The 23,474-nt window shown below is 41.2% G+C and overlaps 3 protein-coding genes and 1 long non-coding RNA gene across 7 annotated transcripts; 2 read left to right on the top strand and 2 right to left on the bottom strand.

Moving 5' to 3' along the window:
* The first annotated feature begins 356 nt into the window (after window positions 1-356).
* Window positions 357-3,130, top strand: LOC144016504 (potassium voltage-gated channel subfamily A member 1-like). The gene is given in 3 exon segments (XM_077517717.1): window positions 357-625; window positions 1,071-1,874; window positions 1,877-3,130. Coding segments are annotated over 2 exon segments (1,467 nt in total). The 5' UTR covers window positions 357-625; window positions 1,071-1,294; the 3' UTR covers window positions 2,764-3,130.
* Window positions 3,131-3,158: 28 nt separating this feature from the next.
* Window positions 3,159-11,678, bottom strand: LOC144016511 (uncharacterized). Its single transcript, XR_013282935.1, has 3 exons — window positions 11,377-11,678; window positions 6,261-6,398; window positions 3,159-3,932 (listed from the first exon to the last, which is right to left on the bottom strand). It is a non-coding gene; the product is annotated as an uncharacterized LOC144016511 (long non-coding RNA).
* A 173-nt stretch (window positions 11,679-11,851) lies between these two features.
* On the top strand, window positions 11,852-23,112 carry slc35b4 (solute carrier family 35 member B4). 3 transcript variants are annotated; one of them, XM_077517723.1, is made up of 10 exons: window positions 11,852-12,087; window positions 18,051-18,164; window positions 18,239-18,341; window positions 19,466-19,515; window positions 19,596-19,677; window positions 19,758-19,818; window positions 20,886-20,995; window positions 21,112-21,187; window positions 22,285-22,360; window positions 22,440-23,112. In XM_077517723.1, the coding sequence occupies exons 1-10, from the start codon at window positions 12,032-12,034 to the stop codon at window positions 22,693-22,695; spliced, it is 984 nt and encodes a 327-aa protein (XP_077373849.1). In that variant the 5' UTR covers window positions 11,852-12,031; the 3' UTR covers window positions 22,696-23,112. The 3 variants fall into 3 exon arrangements, with proteins under 3 accessions (XP_077373849.1, XP_077373848.1, XP_077373850.1); XM_077517722.1 differs by lacking the exon at window positions 11,852-12,087 and adding an exon at window positions 16,508-17,459; XM_077517724.1 differs by lacking the exon at window positions 11,852-12,087 and adding an exon at window positions 16,586-16,632.
* On the bottom strand, window positions 14,343-16,835 carry golt1bb (golgi transport 1Bb). Of its 2 annotated transcripts, none has more exons than XM_077517729.1 (5): window positions 16,348-16,420; window positions 16,095-16,186; window positions 15,837-16,015; window positions 15,677-15,758; window positions 14,343-15,599 (listed from the first exon to the last, which is right to left on the bottom strand). In XM_077517729.1, the coding sequence occupies exons 2-5, from the start codon at window positions 16,176-16,178 to the stop codon at window positions 15,561-15,563; spliced, it is 384 nt and encodes a 127-aa protein (XP_077373855.1). In that variant the 5' UTR covers window positions 16,179-16,186; window positions 16,348-16,420; the 3' UTR covers window positions 14,343-15,560. The 2 variants fall into 2 exon arrangements, with proteins under 2 accessions (XP_077373855.1, XP_077373853.1); XM_077517727.1 differs by lacking the exon at window positions 16,348-16,420 and adding an exon at window positions 16,597-16,835 and having other exon boundaries at window positions 14,345-15,599.
* Window positions 23,113-23,474: the final 362 nt, after the last annotated feature.

Genomic DNA, 23,474 nt, shown 5'->3' with positions numbered 1-23,474 from the left:
TCGCTCGCTCTCACTGCTACAGCCTCTCTCCTCCCTCCTCCATCCATGAGTCCACTTGCGAGTAAAAAGGCCGCAGAGGAAACATTCCCTCCATCAGCTGTGCACTTCTTCATCTACCCCCCCCCTCCTGTTTTCAACGTTGGCCAATCCCCCCCCCCCGCCCCCCAGCGTGGATGGGAGCCGCTCACTTGCTAGCTCTCCACCGGTTTTTGCTGATGTCTGGATAACGTCAAGGGCTGGCATATGGCTCCTTTAATGTAGCACCCCCCCCCCCAACACCACTGCTTCCATCCTCCACCTTACCCCCACCCTCCCCTTTTGGAATTGCAGCGTAAAAAAGAAAAAAGAAAAAGAAAGCACACGCAAAAAGCCACATCTCCTCCCGCAGTGCACTGTGAGGGAGCTCCAGCCTGCATCCTGCCACCGCCTCCTCCTCCTCCTGCATCCCGGCAGCCATGTGATTGTTTGGCTTTTTTTTTTTCCTTTTTCTTTTTTAAATTCTTGTTGTTGTTGTTGTTTTTTTCTTCCCATCTCTCCACTGGACATGTGAAACACTTCACATGGGTGCTTTGACCAGAGCGCAAGACGCCTCGGAGACCCCCTCATCCGCCAACGTCACCCCGAGGTAAGACGCACAAAAGTAGCGCGGTAGCGCTCTCGTCAACGTTTGCGACTAGAAAGCCGCCACGCCTGTGCGCCAGCGAAAAAGCTCCGTTCTGAAACGTTATGCGTCAAAAAAAAAAAAAAAAAAAAACTGCGGGCCACGTCTGCCCTTTGAGATCCGAACTTAAGTGGTGCTCATGCCTCCAAATTGCAGTGACGAGGCAAGCGGAGTGACGGCGACACTTTTTGCAAAGCGTTTCCGAGTGTATGTAAAGCGCCTCGCTAATTGAGCCGGAGAGAAGTAAATAAATAAATAAGTAAAGTGGAGAAAATGCTGAGCAGGCAAATATCTTTCTGTGTTCGCTGCTTGATCCCATTATTCCCCCCACCACCACCACCACAACCAACCTCCTCCTCCTTCTGCTTCCCTCTCTCTCCCTTGCTCTCTCTCTCTCTCCGGGTGGCAGAGGCAGCGGTGTTGGAGAGCAGCAATGGTCAAGTCAGCGAGAACCGCAGTGGAGCCGCACTGAGGCAAATTCAGCCAACCAGCCCCTCGTGTCCTGGGGGTGCGGGGACGTTACCAGCACTTTAAGGGGCGCAGGAAGTCGAGAAGGTCCCAATCGGCCCCCGACCCGCACACCTGCCCTGTCAGGCTAACCGCATCCCCGAGCCGTACCGCCCCTCGCCCAAAATGACGGTGGTCTCAGGGGACAACGTGGACGAGACCTCGGCCGTGCCGGGTCACCCCCAGGATGCCTACCCGCCACCTGACCATAACGACCACGAGTGCTGCGAGAGGGTGGTCATCAACATAGCCGGCCTCAGGTTCGAGACGCAGCTCAAGACCCTCTCCCAATTCCCGGAGACGCTGCTGGGCAACCCCAAGAAGCGCATGCGCTACTTCGACCCCCTGAGAAACGAGTACTTCTTTGACAGGAACCGGCCCAGCTTCGACGCCATCCTATACTACTACCAGTCCGGGGGGAGGCTGCGAAGGCCCGTCAACGTCCCTTTGGATATGTTCTCGGAGGAGATCAAGTTCTACGAGCTGGGGGTGGACGCCATGGAGAGGTTCCGAGAAGACGAGGGCTTCATCAGGGAGGAGGAGCGGCCACTGCCCGAGAAGGAGTTGCAGCGTCAGATCTGGCTGCTCTTCGAGCACCCAGAGAGCTCGGGCACGGCCAGGGGGATCGCCATCGTGTCCGTCATGGTCATCCTCATCTCCATTGTCATATTTTGCTTGGAGACGATACCACAGCTCAAGGAGGATCCAATGAGACTGTAGGTAACGTCACCACCTACTACAAACCAAACATCCTCACAGACCCCTTCTTCGTCATTGAGACGCTCTGCATCATCTGGTTCTCCTTCGAGTTGATAGTACGCTTTCTGGCGTGCCCCAGCAAACCGGCCTTCTTCAAGAACATGATGAACACCATTGACATTGTGGCTATCATCCCCTACTTCATCACGCTGGGCACCGAGCTGGCCGAAGACCCCGACACCGAGGGGGTGGGGGAGCAGGCCACGTCTTTGGCCATACTCAGGGTGATCCGTCTGGTCCGGGTGTTTCGGATCTTCAAGCTCTCCCGACACTCCAAAGGACTGCAGATTTTGGGGCAGACCCTCAAGGCCAGCATGCGAGAGCTGGGGCTGCTCATCTTCTTCCTGTTCATCGGCGTCATCTTATTCTCCAGCGCAGTTTTCTTTGCCGAGGCCGAGGAGCAGGATTCCTATTTCAGAAGCATCCCTGACGCTTTCTGGTGGGCGGTGGTGTCGATGACCACCGTGGGTTACGGAGACATGGTGCCGGTCACCATCGGGGGCAAGATCGTGGGATCTCTGTGCGCCATCGCCGGCGTGTTGACCATCGCGCTGCCCGTGCCCGTCATCGTGTCCAACTTCAACTACTTCTACCACAGGGAGACGGAGGGAGAGGAGCAGGCTCAGCTGCTCAACGTCAGCAATCCCAACATCCCGTCCGACAGCAACTCCAGCCGCCGCAGTTCCTCCCTCGTCAGCAAGTCCGAGTACATGGAGATCGACGGCGACCTGAACAACAGCATCGACAACTTCCGGGAGGCCAACCTCAGAACTGGCAACTGCACTATAGCCAACCAGAACTGTGTCAACAAGAACAAGCTGCTCACAGATGTTTAGGCACCAGAACCGCGGTGGCGTGGACCACCGGTTAGGCTTAGTTAAGGCCTGCTAATAACCCTATAGAGAAGAAGCTAACACTGTTAGAGTAGACAACACTTAGATAGGCTAATCAATTCTTCTAATCCTGCAAGTATGTATCCCCAAACACTCTCCCTTCCTCCAAACTAAAGAATTATTGATAACCCCAAATATACACTAGGTGTTAGGATGCAGAGCACACTCTTGTCTAATCAGGCAATATAATGCATGGAATACTGAGAACCAATGCAGCGGACAAGTCATCGCAACCTTGAAAAGAAGCTACAGTAGATGTTGGATCCTCACCACCGCTGCTACCCACTCCTGACTCCACTTGCTCCCTGCCACCCCCCCCCCCCCCCCCCCCCCCCCCCCCTTTGAAGGATCTAACTGTTCCGCAAAAAGCACCTTATCGGAGGAAGACCGACATGGATGTAAACAAGTCCGCTCGCTTCCCGGGAAAAATCGGCAGACCTGGATCAGCCTTCGGATGAGCTTGACGCATGATGACTGACTTTCCATTTCCACGCATGCAACCAGACGTATACGTACTTGCCATCACGGAAGAGGATGTTCTGTTGGGATCGCCGCCCCATACTTTTTTGCACCAAAGGCGCCGGATGAGGGTTCGCGTTGACATATTTACAAAACACAGGATTTGAATGTTCCCTCTTAAAAGGGGACACTTCCGAAATGAGATCATAGCATGAGAAAAACGTAACCTGCATTATGGTCTACGGACATTCAGTACTTTTGTATCCTGGCATATTTAATGCATGACATGAGTAAGCAGCTTGTTGCGACTCCGGCACTCTGCAGTGTCCGTTTTTTTTTGGTCAGGGAAACTAAAGGAAAGCCCAAAATGCATTGCATTCCCAATATATCCCAAGCCACAATTTAGCCACTTTAAGAAATCCAAGTAAGCACTATCCAAACTGCATTTAACCATCAAGTAAGTTACGATGGCGCAAGTGCATGAGCCTCGGTTCCATTTCCTCATCAGGTTTTGCGTTTGGACGCCAAATGGACGACGCGCGTTATTGGAATGATTGGACATGAGTTGTTAGTGCCTTTAATTCCGCTCACCGCCAGGTCCAGTGGAAGTGCCTCTCGGTAGTCGTGGGAGCTCGAGCAATGCTGCTTCAGATCTTAAGTCGGAAAATGAAGGAGAAGAAGAAGAAGAAGAACCATGAGCCTGACGAGTGAGTGAAAAAGAAAACAAAATAAGATGCACAAGCTGGTTTTGGCGTCACGACGATGAAGCAAGCAGCGACGCAATGTACTTTCCATGTTTACCGATCCAAAAACAAAAAAAAGGAACGTTTGCAGGTTTTCGCCATCGTTTATTCATGCCTGGCTTTCGTCGGTTGTTTGGTTTTTGTGCTCCGTGCATCCAAACAGGGTCTCTACCTCAGTCAGGTCCTTGCAAACGCAAATGCAAGTTTCAGTGCAGGGCTTCCTTCCTTACAGCCTTCTGTCCGTCCTTCCTTCCTTCCATCTTCCGTTTATACTTTGGTAGCTTCCTTGCTTCCTCCTCCTATTTGAATCCTTCCTTACGTCCACCGTCTTTCCTTCCACTATCCTTCATAACCTCCTCCCTTTTAGTTCTTTCCTTTCTTCTTTCCTTCTGTACGTCGCTTTTTTCTTTCTCTCACTCTCCTTCCATCATTCCTTCCTACCATCCTCATTCATTCTTCCTTTTCATCCTTCTTTCTGACCGTTATTTTTTTAAATTCTTTCCTTCTGTCCTTCCTTTGATTTTTTCCTTGCTTCCTTCTTTCTCTCCATCATCCTTCATTCTGTCCTTTGATGTTTCCATACCTTCATTCCACTCTTCTCACTGCACCCTTCTTTCCTTCCTTTCTTCTGTACTTAATACCTTCCTTCCTTCTTCCTTCTTTCTTTCCTTCCTTCCATGTTTCATTCCTTGGTTCCTTCCTTCCCGCCATCCTTCCTTCCTTCTTCTTTCTTTCCTTCCTTCCTTCCTTCCATGTTTCATTCCTTGGTCCCCCTTTTCTTCGCACCATCCTTCCTTACATTCTTTCTTGGTCCGTTCCTTCCATCCTTCCTTCCTTTCGTCCTTCCTTCCTTCCTTCCATGTTGCATTCCTTGGTTCCTTCCATTCTTCCCGCCATCCTTCCTTCCCTCCCTCTTCCTTTCTTCCTTCCTTCCTTCCTTCCATTTTTCATTCCTTGGTTCCTCCCTTTTTCCCCACCAAGCATCCTTCCTTCTTTCTTTCCTTCCTTCCATGTTTCATTCCTTGGTTCCTCCTTTTCTTCGCACCATCCTTCCTTACATTCTTTCTTGGTCCGTTCCTTCCATCCTTCCTTCCTTTCGTCCTTCCTTTCATCCTTCCTTCCTTCCATGTTGCATTCCTTGGTTCCTTCCATTCTTCCCGCCATCCTTCCTTCCCTCTTCCTTCCTTCCATTCTTCCCGCCATCCTTCCTTCCCTCTTCCTTTCTTCCTTCCTTCCATTTTTCATTCCTTGGTTCCTCCCTTTTTCCCCACCAAGCATCCTTCCTTCTTTCTTTCCTTCCTTCCTTCCATGTTTCATTCCTTGGTTCCTCCTTTTCTTCCCCCATCCTTCCTTACATTCTTTTTTGGTCCGCTCCTTCCATCCTTCTGTCCTTTCTTCCTTCCTTCCTTCCTTCCATGTTGTATTCCTTGGTTCCTCCCTTTCTTCCTGCCATCCTTCCTTACATTCTTTTTTGGTCCGTTCCTTCCTTGCTTCCTTCCCTTCCCTCTTCCTTCAAAACTGACTTCCTGCCACCCTTCCTTCCGTCCTCCTTCGTTGAGCCATACCGCTTCAAGCTGCAGTGGTGCAATATTGAATGTGAGCATCCCAAAGTATCATCGCCTTCACACGAGCACTTAAAGAGGAGGTGGGGGTTGGAGGAGGGAGGAAAAAGACAAAGCACGGTTTCATCCTCACGCCGCATCTCTTGTTTTTGTTTTGTCACTGACGCTACGCACAATCAGAATGTTGTTTTGGAGAGAGATTGTTGCAACTCTCCATCCTGAGGGACTCTTGATTACGTTTAGTTCCTCGATCACAACGCAAGCTGCCGGCGTGTGTGTGTGTGTGTGTGACACAAACACACGCGCGCGTGCACGCCTACACTCACACGAATGCGTGACATCATTCACTGCAGCACTCGGGCATTAAAGTACACACGATAGTGCACACTTTGCACATGCTTCCTTTTGGCTGCAGTTTGTCATTTTGAAGAATGACATTATTTTTTATTTATCTTTTTATTTTATATTGTTCAATTATTTAACTTTTCAATTTCTCACTTTTAATATTTTTGATTATGTATTTGATACTTTTTTGACTGTAGTTTTTAATCATTGTGGCTCATTGCAGCAAGGCTGGAACTTCATGTCATAAACATTTCAGAAAAGAATATTTGAACATTATTATTATTTTTTTTTTGGCATCTATGCATTTTATTTACTATGATTTTAATGTTACCTTGAACTATCAAGCCGTTTCTCCAAGTGGACTCACAAACTGGTCTGATCTTGTTTCTAAATTGGGGGCACCGCTGCCACCTACTGGTGGTTATGCATCAGTGAAGTTGTTTCCAAGCGTCCCAAGTCCGACCCAACCCTGTTGAGAAAAAGTATAATCGTCAAATGCAGTCAATGAGTTCACATCAAAGAAATGAATTTAATTTCACTCATTAAATCCATTTTATTTTAGAATTCATGTTACTATATTTTCAATTAGCATACTTTTTGATTTAAAATTGTAGTTCTGTCATTATTCCAGCTCGCTGCGGTTGCACTAAATGATTTTATTGATTTAATGACTTACATGTTTGTTTATTTAGTCATTTTTTGTGAATATGTGTGTGTTGTTGTTTTTTTTGTAGCTATATCATATGCTTCTATTAGACCTCATATTTGTTACATTATATTCTAAGAGAAATGATGCACATATAATGAAATTGGGCACTGGATTTATTTGCTTACATATAATAAATTGTATCTAAGATTTTTTTATTTTTTTTTTATTTTTTTTTTGGGGGGGGGGTGTTTTTAATGGTTCCACTGCAGCTACAATGGAAACATTATTTTGCTCTTATTATTTATGGCATTATTTTAAGTTTAATATATTATTTCTTTTTCATTTATTATTATTATTATTATTATTATTATTATTATTATTATAGACAAGCGTACCTGTCTGCAGCTAAGGTGGAAAGTGTAATTAACACAGACAATTAATGAAATAATAATAATAATAATAATAATAATAATAATAATAATAATAATTAGACGTGCATGTGTGTGTGTTATCAATAAAAAAGAGGTGGACTGCTGCAGTGTTGTTTGAATGTCAGAGTTTTGCTGCAGTGTCTGCCCTTCATGGTGCTGGGGCAGGATCACATTTTGTTTGTGCTTCGTATATTATCGTGAGCCGGATGGTTCGTTTTCAGCTTGCTGTTAAACGGTGGGGGGCCCGGGGACGGCTTGGGTTTGTTTCCTGGTTTAATGTCCTCCCTTTGTACTGTATTACTGACTGACAACGGTCAACCTTGCACAAGCGACAACATGGCAAACGATGCGACCGCGTCCCGTTTTCGATTTCGATTGAATGGTGCTTCATGCGTCCTCAGCTCCCCTCAACAAAAACGTGCACTCTGAACAGCAATACATTGTTAGTGTCTCGGACACGGTTTTACGAGAGCGTGTGTATGTGTGTGCGTGTAAAAATTGGTTAAAAAAAAAAAAAAAATCTATTTTGGAACACTGCTGCAAAATCACCAATCGCCACTGACAAGGTTTTTTTTTCCCTCCCCAGTAGAAGTGAGCCATTAAAGCTCGAGTGGGCCAACTCCAATTTTGGAGAAGGATTCAAACTGTGGGATTTATTTCTCCGTCATTTTTGTGTTGTTGTTTAACTCAGAGTTTGACATTTTGTCAAATATAATGGGGAAAAAAATGAGATTTGAAAACAAAAGTTTAGTGCAGTAGTGTCTGAGAAATCAATTTGATCAATATTTCATAAAAGATTACAAATAAGTAGGGATGTAACGATAACGGCAATAATCGTGATATCGCAATATTGAAACTGCCACAGTATATCGTCGTCATCATGTCACGATATAAAAAGCAGCACATCTGCTCAAGAAAAAGTCGGGTTGATTTCCATTTCAGCAGTTCTAGCACCCTCTGGTGGCTATTTTATTTTGTTTTATTATTATTATTTTTTTAAGTGCAGTTTAATTTTCACAAGGTATGTTTTGGCCCTAATATGTTTAAAATCCACACTAATGGTCAGATGAACATAATAAATAAATAAATAAATAAATAAATAAATAAATAAATAAATAAATAAATAAATAAATAAATAAATAAATAAATAAAAATAAATAAATAAATAAATAAATAAATAAATAAATAAATAAATATATATATATATATATATATATATATATATATATATATATATATATATATATATATATACGATCAGTGAAATCACGACATATATTGCCATAAACGTTAAATAACGTCAACAATTGTTTTAAAAAAAAAACAATTCTCAGTGCAACATCTAAGTGCAGCGCTGCCTGGTCAATGGGTTGTGGAATCTAAAACACTCTAAACTATGGCCAGCAGATGGAAGCATTGTATCTCTTTTCGTCAATGATCAAAGCCTCTGTCATATCAAAGTTGTTCTTTGATAACGTCCGGCAGTAAAAGAGTTAATATCGTGACATGATGACCACAATATTATATTGCGGCAGTTTTAATATCACGATATCGCCGTTATCGTTACATCCCTAGTGCCCAGTGGCCCAACATGCACTTTGGTGACGTCCATCGCCTGTTGAACCAGTCCTACTCTTTATTTGAAACAATTTAATGGCTACCAAAGATGCAGAAGCACGTCTGGATGTGCATTATTGTCATCCAGTATAAGAACAACACGGGTGTGTCGTCGTTCCTTTCAGTTGTGGCACTTCACGAATGGATGAGTGCGACGTTACCATGGAAGATGTGTCCGAACATTCTTAATGGACTTCAAATATTTTGCATATTTCCACCGCTAAAAGCTGCACCGATGAAATAATCCCTTAAGGAAACGCGCTGCATGGCCCGCCGACGACTGCATGAGCCTTTTTTAGCCTTTGAACTATGAGACACGCCTCCTTTTCTTTCCTCCACGTGTTATTGTTATGATCATTTTGGGGGAAAAAAAAGAAATGAGCCCCCCACCACCCCCTTTGCCTGAGTTGTGACCTCATCACGCGAATGCCGGTGGGATTTCTATAGCGTGGCGTGCGTTCAGGGTTTTGCTGGCAAAAAAACAAACAAACAAAAAAAGACGAAAGGGCTCACACTGAACTCTTGCCAATGAAAACAACACACACACACATTCAAACGACGCCGCTTTGTCTTTCGGGGAGTTTGCGTTGGACAGATTGACAGCTGGACTCTGGAAGTTTTTGTTTTGTTTTGTTTTTCACACCCAAGTAAAGCAAACTGATTGTATTCAAGCATCATTGTCATGTTGTGTTTACTGAGGATTATGCGAATGCGCGTGGCGACGGAGGCACGGTCTGTGATCTATGCAAGGGTACTCATTCCTTTTTTTTTTGGTTTTAGTTTTATTGGATCACTTCTGATTTCATCTTCTATTTACTCCAATAAATTTGTAAGGATCAGCTGGTGTTTTTGTTGTTGTTTTTAACTCATTTACTCCCAATAATGTATAAATACGTTTTTTTTATGTTCTAAGTGTCCCAAAGACGTATTTATACGTTTTGTTTTGTTTTTTTGTTTTTGTTTTTTTATGCTAGAGCATACAGAAGGCTTTGATGCAGCCTCTCAACTGCAAAGAACGGTTGCAGAAATGGTAGTTATTACACAAACAGCCAGCAGGTGGCAGCAGAGCAAAGGAGATCAACCAGGGCCATCTGGAAAAAAAAGCTAAATTACTTCCAATTTTGAATAGATTTGTGAAAACTGATGAAACTTCGCTCTCTTCTAATGCTAATTGCTGTAAAACAGAAACAGATAGAAACATAGACTTTAATCTTTCTTTTGATAGGTTCCATGTTTTGATAGCAATAGAACACAATATTCTGTGGGCCTTGCAAAATCAGTCAAAATCCAGTAAAACAGCCGGGAGCGAACGGGACTGCTTCTGTGAAAATGGCGGCGAGTGAATGAGTTAATAGAGATGGACGGATACGGTTTCATCATGGCCAATACGAATGCCGAGTATTAGTAGTCAAGTTTATTTTATTTTACTTTCTGATCAGGGGCCGATATCACATTTTATTTCTTTCTGTCCCCTTTCATTTCTTTTTTAAAAAATTATATAAACACCTACAAATAATGCCCGCCAACCATGCCCCCCAGCTGGGTAAATAAATATATACACGTGGCCCTAATACGCCTTCGAAATTATGTTGTTTTTCTTTCTCAAAAAAAAATCACAAAATAAATATCACAAAAGCACAAACACTAACATATTGCAGTCGGCGAGCACAAATGCAGCAGCAGCTAAAATGTAGCTTAGCAGCTAACAGGCTAAGCTAGCGTTGGAAATCCGCTCTCGTTAGCTCCACTGCATCTATCCTGCTTCATCACTGAAGCCGCCATCAGCGTTTTGTCCTCTCAGCAGCATTTCAAGACAATCAATACGCTTGTCATGTAAGACAAATGTACTCGTATCGATCATCTCCGTGCTACTCAACTGACTAACTAACAGCTGTCTGCATGAAATATTCAGCTTGATTTCTGCCACTTGTTTAGCCGAGCTAGCACGCAAGATGTTGACACTGCTTAGTGGAAGGGCAAAAAAAAAAAAGGGGGGGGGGGGGGACTTGACTACCAATACACATTTGTTTTTTGAAAAATACTCCATGTGACATTTATGCTTTTTAATTTATGCTGTTGAATTAAAAAATAAACAAAGAGAATAAAAACTAATATATATTTTGGGTAAGTGAAAAGCCAAATTTAAACTTTTGGGACGTTTGTGAATTGTGGAATAATGCTGCATTTGAGTAAAGATGGAAGTCAGACTTTTCCAACTTCATACCAGGAAGTGTGCAAAGGAAAAAAAAAAAAAAAAAAAAGAAAAACACCGACTTTACATTATATCATTCTAGTTCATATGTCTTTATAAAGTACGATATTATAAAACACATTTTTGTTGGATTGGTCTCGGCAGGCTGGAACAGATTTGGAATTAGATCTCAAGTGAAAAACGTGCACAGTAAATTATGTATTTTTTTTAAGAGTTGGACCAAATAATAGACTGTTTATATTATATTATATAAATATAAATATTTACCAGGGGTGGGAATCGTTGACTCTCTCACCTTTTGATTCGGAATCAATTTTCGATTCAGAGCGATTTTTGATTCAAAATAATTTGATTGACAATGATTTCTGCTTGAATTTATGGATGTGCCAAGTAAAGAATCGTCACGATCGACTCCAGTCTGACTCGCTAATGCTAATTAGCACGCTAACTCACGGCACTTTTATCACTCAAAAGAATTGGCTTATTCATACAAAACACGTCGGTAATATATGCAGAGAAGTATCTGAACATTACTCACCGGCATATGCTCTTCCTAGGCTGTAAAAAAATAAAAATAAAATTACATTTAAAAAAAACGTTTATTGGAATAACTTGATCGTGACTTTCCTTCTATTCTCTAATGTGGTTACAACTTTACTGTGTAACAGAACATGGGGAACCACACTGCCCCTAAGTGGCCAAATCGGGTACAACATGAACAGCGCTCCCAATAAAGTCACGCAGCACAAATAAGGGCAACCCTTGGGTGACTTTTTTTTTTTTTCCCCAAAAAATCTTTATTTTACTCTCTTCCGAGTGTAAATATTAGCCTACTCTTAAACAGAGTCTATTTGGTCCCACTCTAAATCGAGTCACGTTTACTATGTGGAAACATAAATACTAACCCTACCGGAAAAATCCAACACTTGAAGTCTAGTATTCTGCATTATCACGTCCACTAGTGATGACGTACGCAAGATGCCCCAGGGTAAACACGGAAATGATGAGAAATAAAGTTGGCACATTGCCGCCAGTGTGAGACCAAGCAAGAGCTCGTCTTTAATAAGTCCCTGAATATTACAAAGACTAGTAACTAGTTCCCACCACTCTTTTGAGGGAGGGAACATTTGAGGAGACGCGGCCATGCGGGTAGAATATGTGGGCACACACGCACACAGGCTCGAGGTGGCAAAATGATTCACTCCCACTTGTGGCGATGCTGCGAGAACATTGGTCGGCAGATGGTGAGGTGAGTATCTCTCTCTCTCTCTCTCTCTCTCTCTCTCTCTCTCTCTCTCTCTCTCTCTCTCTCTCTCTCGTTTCCGTACTGTACAGTGAACTCAGCGCAACGCACACAGACAGACAGACGGACAGACGCCCCCGCACACACACCTGAGCTCTGTGAATATGTGATGTCATTTACAATCAACAGCAAGGTGGCAAATTGTGTTTTTAAAAGGTAGTCGTTGTACAAGTAAAAATAATGAATTTATTAAATAATTCTAGACAAAACTTTTTGTCACTGAAAATGGCTACCCCCTTCTCGCTGAGCCACTTCCTGTTTACATTACCTCCCATCAGGGTGGGCTGCTGACACACTTGTTTAATAATTAAGGGCTCATGCAGCCATCATTTCCTCTCAGTGAAGGTGCGAGCTGCCCGGCCCGGCACTCGTGCGAGATTACTCACAATTGTTCGAAACGTTTCACAATTTGTGCGCCTAACCTGGTAATAGCCAGATGGATGTGCGCTTCACGCAATTTTCTGGTACCTCTCCGCAGTAATTTCATCGGGAAAAGGCGGGACATGCTGTACAATAATCCGAGCTGATTGGACGATGCGACTTTCTACACGTTTGTTTTAACCAATCACGGCTACGGGTGAAAATTTCATCTTTGTTCTTACCGAAAGTGGGGAAAAGCACGAACATCTTAGCAGCTATTAATGCACGAAGCGCTTCTCGCTGTTCAACACTCAACAAGGAAACGACGAGTAATTCTGTCAGAACAGAATTAATTGCAGCGTCCATTCGTCCATGTTAGGTTTGTTTGTTAGCTCCGGCGTCTGCGCTGGCTTCCTGGTTTCGTCACAGTTACATGTCCCGCCCCCCAAAACACAATGTCGCTCTGTGATTGGTCCGAAGCACCAGTGGTTCGGATCGGTGAAAATCGGTGGAAATACAAGATGTATTCTCCGGGGTTTGTGAACTCACAAATACCGCCATAGTTCATCTTGAGATGAATTCTTAAGTAAAAAAAATAAAAAAATAAAAATCATTATTATTATTATTATTATTATTATTATTATTATTATTATTATTATTATTATTGTTATTATTATTATTATTAATTTTATATGAAAAAAGGGCAGCCACTGCTAAAAATATTTATACAATTATGAAAAAAAAGTATTCTGCATTTATTAAAATAAAATAAGTATTAACAAAGGAGATAAAAGAAAGCTACAGTGGCTATAAAAAGTCTACACACCCCTGTTTAAATGTCAGTTTTTGGTCATGTAGAAAAATGACACCACGATGAATCATTTTGGAACTTTCCCCCCCATTAATATGACAAATAAAATGTGCAACAAGGACTTAAACAAAAAAATGTCTGTCAATTTCCCCAGAAATTGCATTCTCTAGTTTGTTTGTTTGTTTTAGTTTATTTACCGCAGCTTAATTTATCTTATCCTAGTTGATCTTGTCCTGAGATGCGCTTCTGAACAGACAAAAAGCAGATGGACGTGCTGACTGGTCTTTAACATCAGGACCAGAGGAACCCCCACTGACTCAAATTCCCAAAGCGGCCAGCTGGGGGCACCATCACCCGCACTTCAGTATGCCAAACCCACAATAGCTAAAACGGCAGTGATGAGTTCAAGGCTTAAACTTCAAGCATTGAGCAACCTGAATTCCCACATCTTGTTTGTTTCATTTCAAATGTATACTTGTGGTGTTTTGAGGCAAAAGATTAGAATTATCTTCATGTTCCAATACTTACGGCCTGATGATGCTCCACGTGCGATTGTGACCTCGACTTGAACCAGACGCGAGCGGCTCAGGCTGCCACGTCCAATCACGTTTGGAACGTGTGTAACATGTGACATGCTGTTCATCAGCGCGTCGTCGCCGGAGGCTTTTTGAAAATGCGTCGTGACTCACATTCAAACCAGATGTGGGAAGGAGCCAAGTAACAAATACTTTGTTACTCTTCGGATTTTTCACCTACCTTTTGACTTATTATGCACAAAAGAGCATTTCAACCGGTCACTGATCTATATATATGACTGGATGGCCTCTAGGCCAAGACTTTTGAGGTTGCGAGGGCGCCATATTGCTCCTCCCAAGAAACGTTTCTCGGCATACCATCCTCTACACTTACAGTATCCGAATTGGAGAATCTTGGAGACAATACTTAGAAACAGCCTGATTTATGGTGTTTTAAATTTATTAAACGTAAACAAGTGGACTTCAGACATTTTACAACTTGCATTAAATACATGTATAAATCATATGCTTAATGATGTTTAGAACAGGAGGAAACTTGTCTATTTTTTAAATTAAAGAATTATAACCGCAATTCAACAAAAGATGCCTCTGCCAAATCTAATATTGGGGTCTCCGGTCTTATGCTAACTGCCTACGATTTGTATATGTCTCATCTGTACATATACCGTATAGTTTAGTCTGCTCGCTAGGTGGGAGTAACAAGATGGTCTCCCTGTGACTTCACTGACGTGGATGGGCTATTGGCTATCCAGTCATATATACAGGTCAGTGAGACAGGTCAACTGAACTGATGGATGGATGGATATTATGGATAAAATGTTTTTAAAAATGAGACACTTTATTTCAAGTGTGAACTTGCCAAAATGACAGAAACACAATCATCATTTTATAAACCTGAAGGTAAAGACTTGCACAGTATTTCAACAATACAGTATTGTAACATTTAACAAAAAAAAAAAAAAGGAACAAAAAGTCACAACTATGTTGTCTACAAAGTCAAAAATTCCAGTGAAACTCCGGGAATCCTGCTTTGGTCAGTCCAGTGGTCCACAAATAACAGACAGGAAACCAGACACAGTCCACAGGTACGGAAGAGTATTGCATTCACTTGAGAGAAAACAAAATGTTTTTCTGACTAATTTTTTGGAGCTTTTTTTTTTTTTTCTCCAAGTTTTTTGAATATTTTGTTTCTGTTTTTTTGAATATCTTTTTCTGTTTTACTGAATATTCTTTTTGGTTGTAATGTAAATATATACATATATATTCCGAAAAACAGGGGAAAAAAATATTCAGGAAAACGGGGGGGAATATTCAGAAAAGCAGGAGAAAAATAAATAAATATATAAAAAAAACAAAAAAAACAGAGCACCAATCGTTTTTCAGAGTATTTTTTTTTCTTTACCTCTGAACTCCAAGTGACTTGTTGCACACCACTGACCTGTATATATGACTGGATAACAAGAAAACAGGGGGGGAAATTACTCAAAAAAACAACGCTCCCCAAAAAAATTAGTCAGAAAAACAGGAGAATTTTTTTTTCCCAAGTGAATGCAATCCACTTCCGTACACAGGCAATAAGGTATAAAAATAAATAAATAAAATAAAATAAAAAATTCCCTCCTCAATGAGGAGAGCTGTCGGATCAGTCACAGGTCTGGAGTGGCAATGACAGTATAAATATTTTTCTTAAATGCTTTTTTTTTTTTTTAATGTTATACCATGTTGTTGCTCTCGCCAATTTTATCCACCAGCTGAAAGAGAAAAAGGATAAAGTCAATAGAGAACTCCCAATTATTGAAAATGTGACTTTTCGGCAAGGTACCCTTACAGTCCTGATCCCTGGTAAACTGAGCAACGAGCCGAGCACCGGGATCCGTCTGATGAAGCCCACCGCCACCGGGAAGAATCCCCTGAAGGAAGGCAGAGAAAATGCAACTTGAGAAGAGCCGAGTGCCAGATGAAATCGAGTTTTGTCTGTAAAAATGGACCTAAATAAGAGGAAAAATCCGTAGATCTCAAAGAGGACGCCGATGACGGGCCAGCCGATCAGAACGACAAACACGCCTCCCAGGAAGAAGCCGGTGGCTTTGGCTTTGTGCCTCTGGAAGAAGAATCGGAACGTCCGCTCCAGGCCGATGACGAAAGACAAACCCGAGACGAACAGAATCTGGAAAAAATGTCAACGTTGAAATTAACGAGGGGACAGCAGTTTGTTTTTGAGACGCCAACTCGTGAGGTCAACTCACGTTTCCAATGGCCAGGAGAGCGGTGTCAAAAAAGAGCATCATTCCAAAGACGAGGAAAAAGACGCCGAACCCCGTCAGCCCCATTCCGATTTCTGCATGGAAAAAAATATCGCAGATTGTTTACCTATAGCAGGTGGGTCTGGAACCGCGGTGTACCGCGATAAACAAAGGTTTACTGTTGTGTTGAGAAAATTGCAACAAACACGAAAAAAATAAAAATAAAACAAATTAGACGTTAACAAATGGTACTTACACTTAAATACTTATATAATGCACATTTTATTAGATATAATACATTTATAAATATACAGTATGGAGTGTTTCTTTCTTCTTTTTTTTTAACAAGGCAATGTCGCATCTTTTACTTCCTCTTTTATAGTGACGTCACGAGGCTCTCCGCCAATAGCATTTGAGTCAGCCACCCCCGCATACAAATAGCTAAACCGGCTTTTTATTACGCCAAAATACAAACAGAAAGAAGCGCGAAGTGAAAAGCTCTTACTTTGCGAGTCCGTGAGTGAGATCATGTTGTTGTTGTGTATGTATCTCAGGTGACCGAGCTCCGGGCGAATTCAAGCCCGCGACTGTTTGACGTTGACGAGGAATAAACTGTTGATTCCTCCCAATCTGGTTGGAGTGACCCGTTAGCTAGCTAGCTAGCTTGCTAACGCTTTCAGTTACGCCACGTCCTCGCCCGCAAAGATCGTCTAATTATGCGCATTGTGGCGCAGCTCACTCTGGTGTCAGTTATTTCAACATTCAGTGTTTTTATTATTATTATTATTTTCTAAATGCTAACATTGTGTGGCAGTATGGATGCGTTGGGATATATTCAAATGTGTGTTTAAGGTAATAGCAGGTTTGTTAGCGTGCTTGGTGGAGAAACGCCACATGCTCACGCAGAGGGAGTCCTCGTCTTGCTTGCAGGATAACGTTCGCAGTTTAGCCGACTTTATGTTATTAACTATTTTTAAAAGAATTATACAAATATGTATACATAGTTTAGTTACTAAAACTGTTTGTATTTGAAATAACCAAGAAAATGAGGCGAATTATGTCTCTGTGCTCGTTTTGGTATGTTTTTAAACGTGTACTACAACTCCCATGAGCCTTTGGGAACCCGGAAACGCGGATGACGACGTGTTGTTTGGCAAGGAAGCAGGCAAGCAAGCAGACGGGCTCTCGATAGCCTCAAATTGCGGCTTGGCAGCCAACATGCTTTTGTTTACGCTTTACTTTTAGAAACTTGCATTTCACGCACACAAGCCGGTGGCGGTAGCGAGCCGCCATGGGCACCGCTCTTGCCATTATTTTGGTTTTTGTCGGCTGTTGTAGCAATGTGGTGTCTCTCGAACTGCTTGTCAGGTTAGTCGCGCACACACGCATACACCTGCATGGACTTGCTGCACTTTGGACCGATTTCGATATACCGTGCGATATACCTCCATTTACGAATTGTGTACGTTCCATGACAAAACTTCTAACTCGAATTACTGTTCTTAAATCAAGAACCATAGCACCGTATTGTATATATATATACATAAAAAAAACACAACAGAATGTAAAGAGTATAACTCGATGTTTTTTGTTAAAAGAAACTGTACATACCGTAGTATTGTTTGTGTTCTTTTAGGGGCGTGGCCTAGTTAGTGACGTAACGAGTGTAAGTTCTCATTTTGTTTTTGTTTGACTGTAACTTTGTTCAATTCAATTAAGTGGCTCTCCTTTAGAGATAGACTGATTATATTTTTTTCAAGGCCGATGCCGATATTAGTAGTCAAAGAGATTGATAATGGATTAATGGCACTTCTATTCATTTCAATGCGAGAAAATGATTTGATATGTCGATTTCGGCGTCCGATTGTTTTGGGAGGGCGTCACGGTGTGCGTCGGGGATCTCAGGTTGGTGTTTACCTTTCGCTCCCCGATGAGTTTTTGGACGGTCCCGTTCCTCAGAGAGTTCCCAGGATGCGGCAACATCGTCACGTTTGCGCAGTTTGCCTTCATCGCCTTGGAGGGATTCGTCTTCGAGACGCGTCTGGGCACCAAGAAGCCCGCCATCCCCGTCGGGTGAGCGCTTGGGAAAAAGCCGCCGCCGCTCTGCATTCGGATTTATGTGACGTCTTCTTCCCACCCGCCGCCAGCAACTACGTGATCATGGTGACCATGTTCTTCACGGTCAGCGTGATCAACAACTACGCTCTCAACTTCAACATCGCCATGCCGCTGCACATGATCTTCAGATCGGTAAGAGATCGCCAACAAGCTATTTCCGCCGTGTTATTTTATGTTATTTTACTTCATGTTGAACATTAGGTAGCTCTTAAAATATGAAATGAAAAATGCACCGAGCTGCCAGCAACGTCTTACAAATGCAATTATGCCATCTAGTGGCAGAAAATGACCTCAACACAAATCCATATCACATTTTATTTTTATATTATATTTCTTTTCTTTCTTTTTTTTTTTTAAATTTTTACAGTACAGGATATTTGTTTCCACTTTTATGGTTATGAAAACTTTGAAAAAAAATATTTTATTGTATATTTAGGGTGTGTTAATTTTGAGTTAATTTAAAGTTTCTTTAACGCCACAATTTTTTTTTTTTTTTTTTTAGTGCGCGATTAACCCTTACTTGTAAAGTCTGTACTGGGGGAATTCCAGTCGCAAAGCAGCAGACACATTTTTTTTTTATTTTTATTTTATTTTAATTTAGCAGTAATAAATGTCATCAGAATGCAACTATTTGTGGAGCCTGGTGTCAAGTTGTATTTTGTCATTTTAAAAATGTGCACAATTTCACAAGTTACTTCACATTAAAGATTAGATAGCGTTAATACGAAAAGAAAAATGCACTGAGCTGCCACCAACGTCTTACAAATACATTTATGCCATCTAGTGGCAGAAAATGACCAACACAAATTCACACATTTTATTTTTATATTATATTTCTTTATTTTTTAATTTACAATTTTTACAGTACAGGACATCGTTTTTTATTTATTAGGGGTGTGAATTGCCTAGTATCTGGCGATTTGATCCGTATCTTGAATCATAGATCACGATTCGATTCAATACCGATTAATCCCGATACAAATGTATATGTTGATTATTGCGATTTTTTTTTTTTTTTTTTTAAACTCGAATTTAGAAAATACCAAGCAGTAAACTTGTACATGTACACTGTAAGATGCTGTTTTTTTGTTGTTGTTGTTTTTTTTAAGTCGATTCATGTGTAATCTCTATTTTTTGCTGCAAAAAAAATTGGCATCTGCAAAAAAAAAAAAAATCCAAGCCCTTTGGTTTCAAATCCAAACAATTGGAACCTGAAAATTCCCCATCAGACGTTGTGACGTGTGGTCTGCTTGCAGGGGTCCCTCATCGCCAACATGATCCTGGGCATCATCATCCTGAAGAAAAGGTCGACGCCCCCTCACTTTCTCCTCCCCCTCTCGCTGCCTTTCCGGCAACTTTCTGGCTCTGTCCTTCGTCTTCCCGCAGGTACCCCCCCAGCAAATATTTGTCCATCGCTTTCATCTCGGCCGGCATCTTCATCTGCACCGTCATGTCGGCAAAGCAAGTGGTGAGTCGTGTCGTCGTCGTTTGCCAATTGTTCATCTTTCAAACTCATTAAAGCTGCTTCTTGTTTTGTCTTTTGTGCAGAATGTGGCCAACGAGGGCTCGGACGAGCAAGGATTTTACACCTTCATGCGTTGGCTTGTTGGTGAGCTTGCCTGCCGCGTATTGACAAACAAACACTACACGATTATCTTGATTTTCTATTTTTCCATAACCAAACTCCAAACTCATATATATATATATATATATATATATATATATATATATATATATATATTAGGGGTGTTAAAAAAAAATCGATTCGGCGATATATCGCGATACTACATCGCGCGATTCTCGAATCGATTCAATTAAAAAAAAATCGATTTTTTTTATTTATTTATTTATTTTTATTTTTTATTTTTTTTTATTATTTTTTTTTTTTAGGATTCACACCTTGAGCATGGAAGAATGTTATATGAACGGCACATTAAGCCTTAATATTTTTATTTTAATGCTGTTCAAACATGAAACAGATTACAACCTCTATAAGACTGAAATTTCAGATAAATAAATAATACATTTTCATATAAATCTTACACTCTACAAGCTTACTGATTAGTATTTTCTAAATATGAATGAAAAAAAATCGCAACAATCGACATATAAATTCGTATCGGGATTAATCGGTATCGAATCGTGACCATTCGTATCGGGATTAATCGGTATCGAATCGAATCGTGACCTGTGAATCGTGATACGAATCGAATCGTCAGGTACTAGGCAATTCACACCCCTAATATATATGATTTTTCATTATGCTTAGCTATGCACAATTAACTCATTTGCTCCCCAAAACGTATTAAATACGTTCTATTTTAAATGTTTTCAGTGTCCCAAAGACGTAATTATCCGTTTGGTTGTTTTTTTATGCTAGAGCATACAGAAGGCTTTGATGCAGCCTCTCAACTGCAAAGATCAGTTGAAGATATGGTAGTTATTACACATACGGCCAGCAGGTGGCAGCAGAGTATAAGAGATCAACCAAGGCCTTGTTTAAAAAAAAAAAAAAGCTAATTACTAATTACATTTTTTTTTCCTGATGAAAGAAGAGTCTTGAATGTTTCTTTAGGTAGGGGCCATGTTTTTTATAGCAATAGAACATAATATTCTGTGGGACTATTTGTCCCGCTTTGACGAACGGATTGGTCGCCGACCGACGTGTCCACGCAGGCATCGCCATGTTGACGTTTGCGCTGCTCATGTCGGCGCGGATGGGAATTTTCCAGGAGACGCTCTACAACAAGTACGGGAAGCACCCCAAGGAGGCTCTTTTTTACAACGTGAGTACGTCTGGCATCATCCTCAAGGCTGCTTTCGTCTTGGTGTTCCGCATCTCATTGTGCGGGTGTGTCTTATGACCGATGACATCATCCTTTTTTTTTTGTGTCCCTTGCAGCATTTCCTGCCTCTGCCGGGTTTCCTGCTCCTCTCCACGGACATCTACGACCACTGCGTCCACTTCAGTCAGAGCGGTGAGTCACGCCTGCAATTAGGGATAGACCGATTATCGGTGCCGATATTTGCCATTTGGACAAATAGCACCATCGACCTTTTTGCAAGTCTGAAGGCCGATAAAGCTGGAATCTCAGTGGGCTTAAAATTATTTTCTTACATTTAACGCTTATTACACTTTAAGACTAGGGATGCACGATAATATCGCTGGCCGATAATTATCGGCAATTATCGACCAATTGGACATCAAACAGATAAAACAGATAATAAAGAAATCCACCGATAATTATCGGCAGTTATTTAATGCTGCATCCACACCAAAACTGAAAATGCGATCTGGAACATTTCCTTCGCTAGCGTAGATTTTTTTATTTTTTTTATTTTATTTTATTTTTTTTAACGATTGCCGCTCATTCATTGCTTTCATTCATTTTAGATTTGATTTCATTTTGACTTTTTTTGTTTGTTTTTTTTAACTTTAAACTTAGTTATAATTAGTTTTCAGGGTGTTCTGTTAGTTTTTAATAATTTTGGTTATTTTAATAAATGCTTTGTTTTAGTTTAGTTTTAGTTAGTTTCAGAATTAGTTTTAGGTTGTTTTTTTTGTTTTTGTTTTTTTAAACATGTATTACTTGTGCACAATATTGGGAGGGACGTCATCTGAAGGTGCTTTTCTATTGGCTGCTGCTCGATGACATCACTTGTGTGTGACACACTTTCAAACATCCTTGTTTCCACTTAATATTAAAGTAAATTGACTTCAAATCACATTTTCAATCATCCCCAAAGGCTCATGCATTAATTTCCAAAGATGAAAATGAAGGACATTTTTGCTATAATTATTATAGTTAGTTTTGTAAACATAAAATGTAGTTTCAGTTAGTTTTCTTTTTTTTCTTTTTTCTTTTTTTTTAAAGCATTTTCATTTTTATTTGATTTTGTTAACGAAATTGTTTTTAAAATTTTTGTTTTTTTTTTCATTAGTTTTAGTTCACTAAAATAACCTTGATTGATTACCCGGCCCTAATATTTTAAATTCCTGAAATTGGACCTGCACAAGCGTATGACAATTTTGGCAATTTTTTTGTTTGCGCACTAAACAAACATATTTTTGCAGCTCCGGCGCTCGTTCCGGTTCTCCAACTGAATATTCCGATCATGTGGATCTACCTGCTGGTCAACGTCATCACGCAGTATCCTTTTTTATTTATTAATTTTTTTGCCACCGTAATCCCACGTTGTGGTTTTCTCCCTTGAACCGCCCGCCGTCAGGTACGTGTGCATCCGCGGCGTCTTCATCCTGACCACCGAGTGCGCCTCGCTCACCGTCACCCTGGTGGTGACCCTGAGGAAGTTCCTCAGCCTCATCTTCTCCATCCTGTACTTCCGGAACCCCTTCACGGCGTGGCACTGGGCCGGCACGGCCGTGGTCTTCGCCGGCACGCTGCTCTACACCGAGGTGTGGAGGAGCGTTGCCGGTGGCGCCGGTGGCGCCGCCGGCGCGCCGGACAGGAAGAAGGCCGAGTGACCACGTGAGCTTTTGGACGTTTTTTTTTTACACTGGCCACTTTTCGCACCCGTTTTAGAACCTTGTGGTGAGAAAATAACCAAATACAAATACCTTGTTGCTGTACTTAAGTAGATTTTTTTCAGATATCTGCGTTTTACTTGAGTATTTATTTTTGTTGGACCACTTTATACTTTTTACGCCCTACGTTTGAAAACAGGTACGTGTACCTTCTATTCATTAGCCTAAGCTAACATTAGCGATTTGTTTTTCTCAACGCAAACATTCAACTATTTTATTGGTTTGTATTTTTTCATTGTACCAACATGACAAAATATAATTTTTGTAATTGATAGTAAATGTTTACTTTTGTACTTAAGTACATTAAAAAACTCAAATGTCAACGGTTTTCAAACCAAATAAATAAACTACAACATATCTAATGAGATCACTAGGTTTTATTCAACTGTGTGAATCAATGGCCACATTAGATACACATAAAATGGTTGAAATGTGATTAGTCCTATTGATAATATAGTTTATGTTGCATGGGACAGAAGCACTCTGGGCAGATTATGTTAATTTGATGTTGCTGTATTTTGATTGGACCAAAAAAAAAATGGAACATCCAAATTTGGAAACTACCCAAGAGAAACTCCATGAAATGAAAAGAGTTGACTTTTGGCACTAAATTAAGATAAACTAACAATGGGTTAAAAATGGAGCCTTGCGGGACTCCAAAACAAAAAATGTCAAGAAACTTTGAAGTTTAAGTGTAGTTCACATTTACTAGTAACCCT

This window comes from Festucalex cinctus, chromosome 3 (genome assembly GCF_051991245.1).
Source record: "Festucalex cinctus isolate MCC-2025b chromosome 3, RoL_Fcin_1.0, whole genome shotgun sequence".
Lineage (NCBI taxonomy): Eukaryota > Metazoa > Chordata > Actinopteri > Syngnathiformes > Syngnathidae > Festucalex > Festucalex cinctus.
Note: the sequence above shows the minus strand (reverse complement) of the source record. Positions and strands in the feature narration are given on the sequence as shown.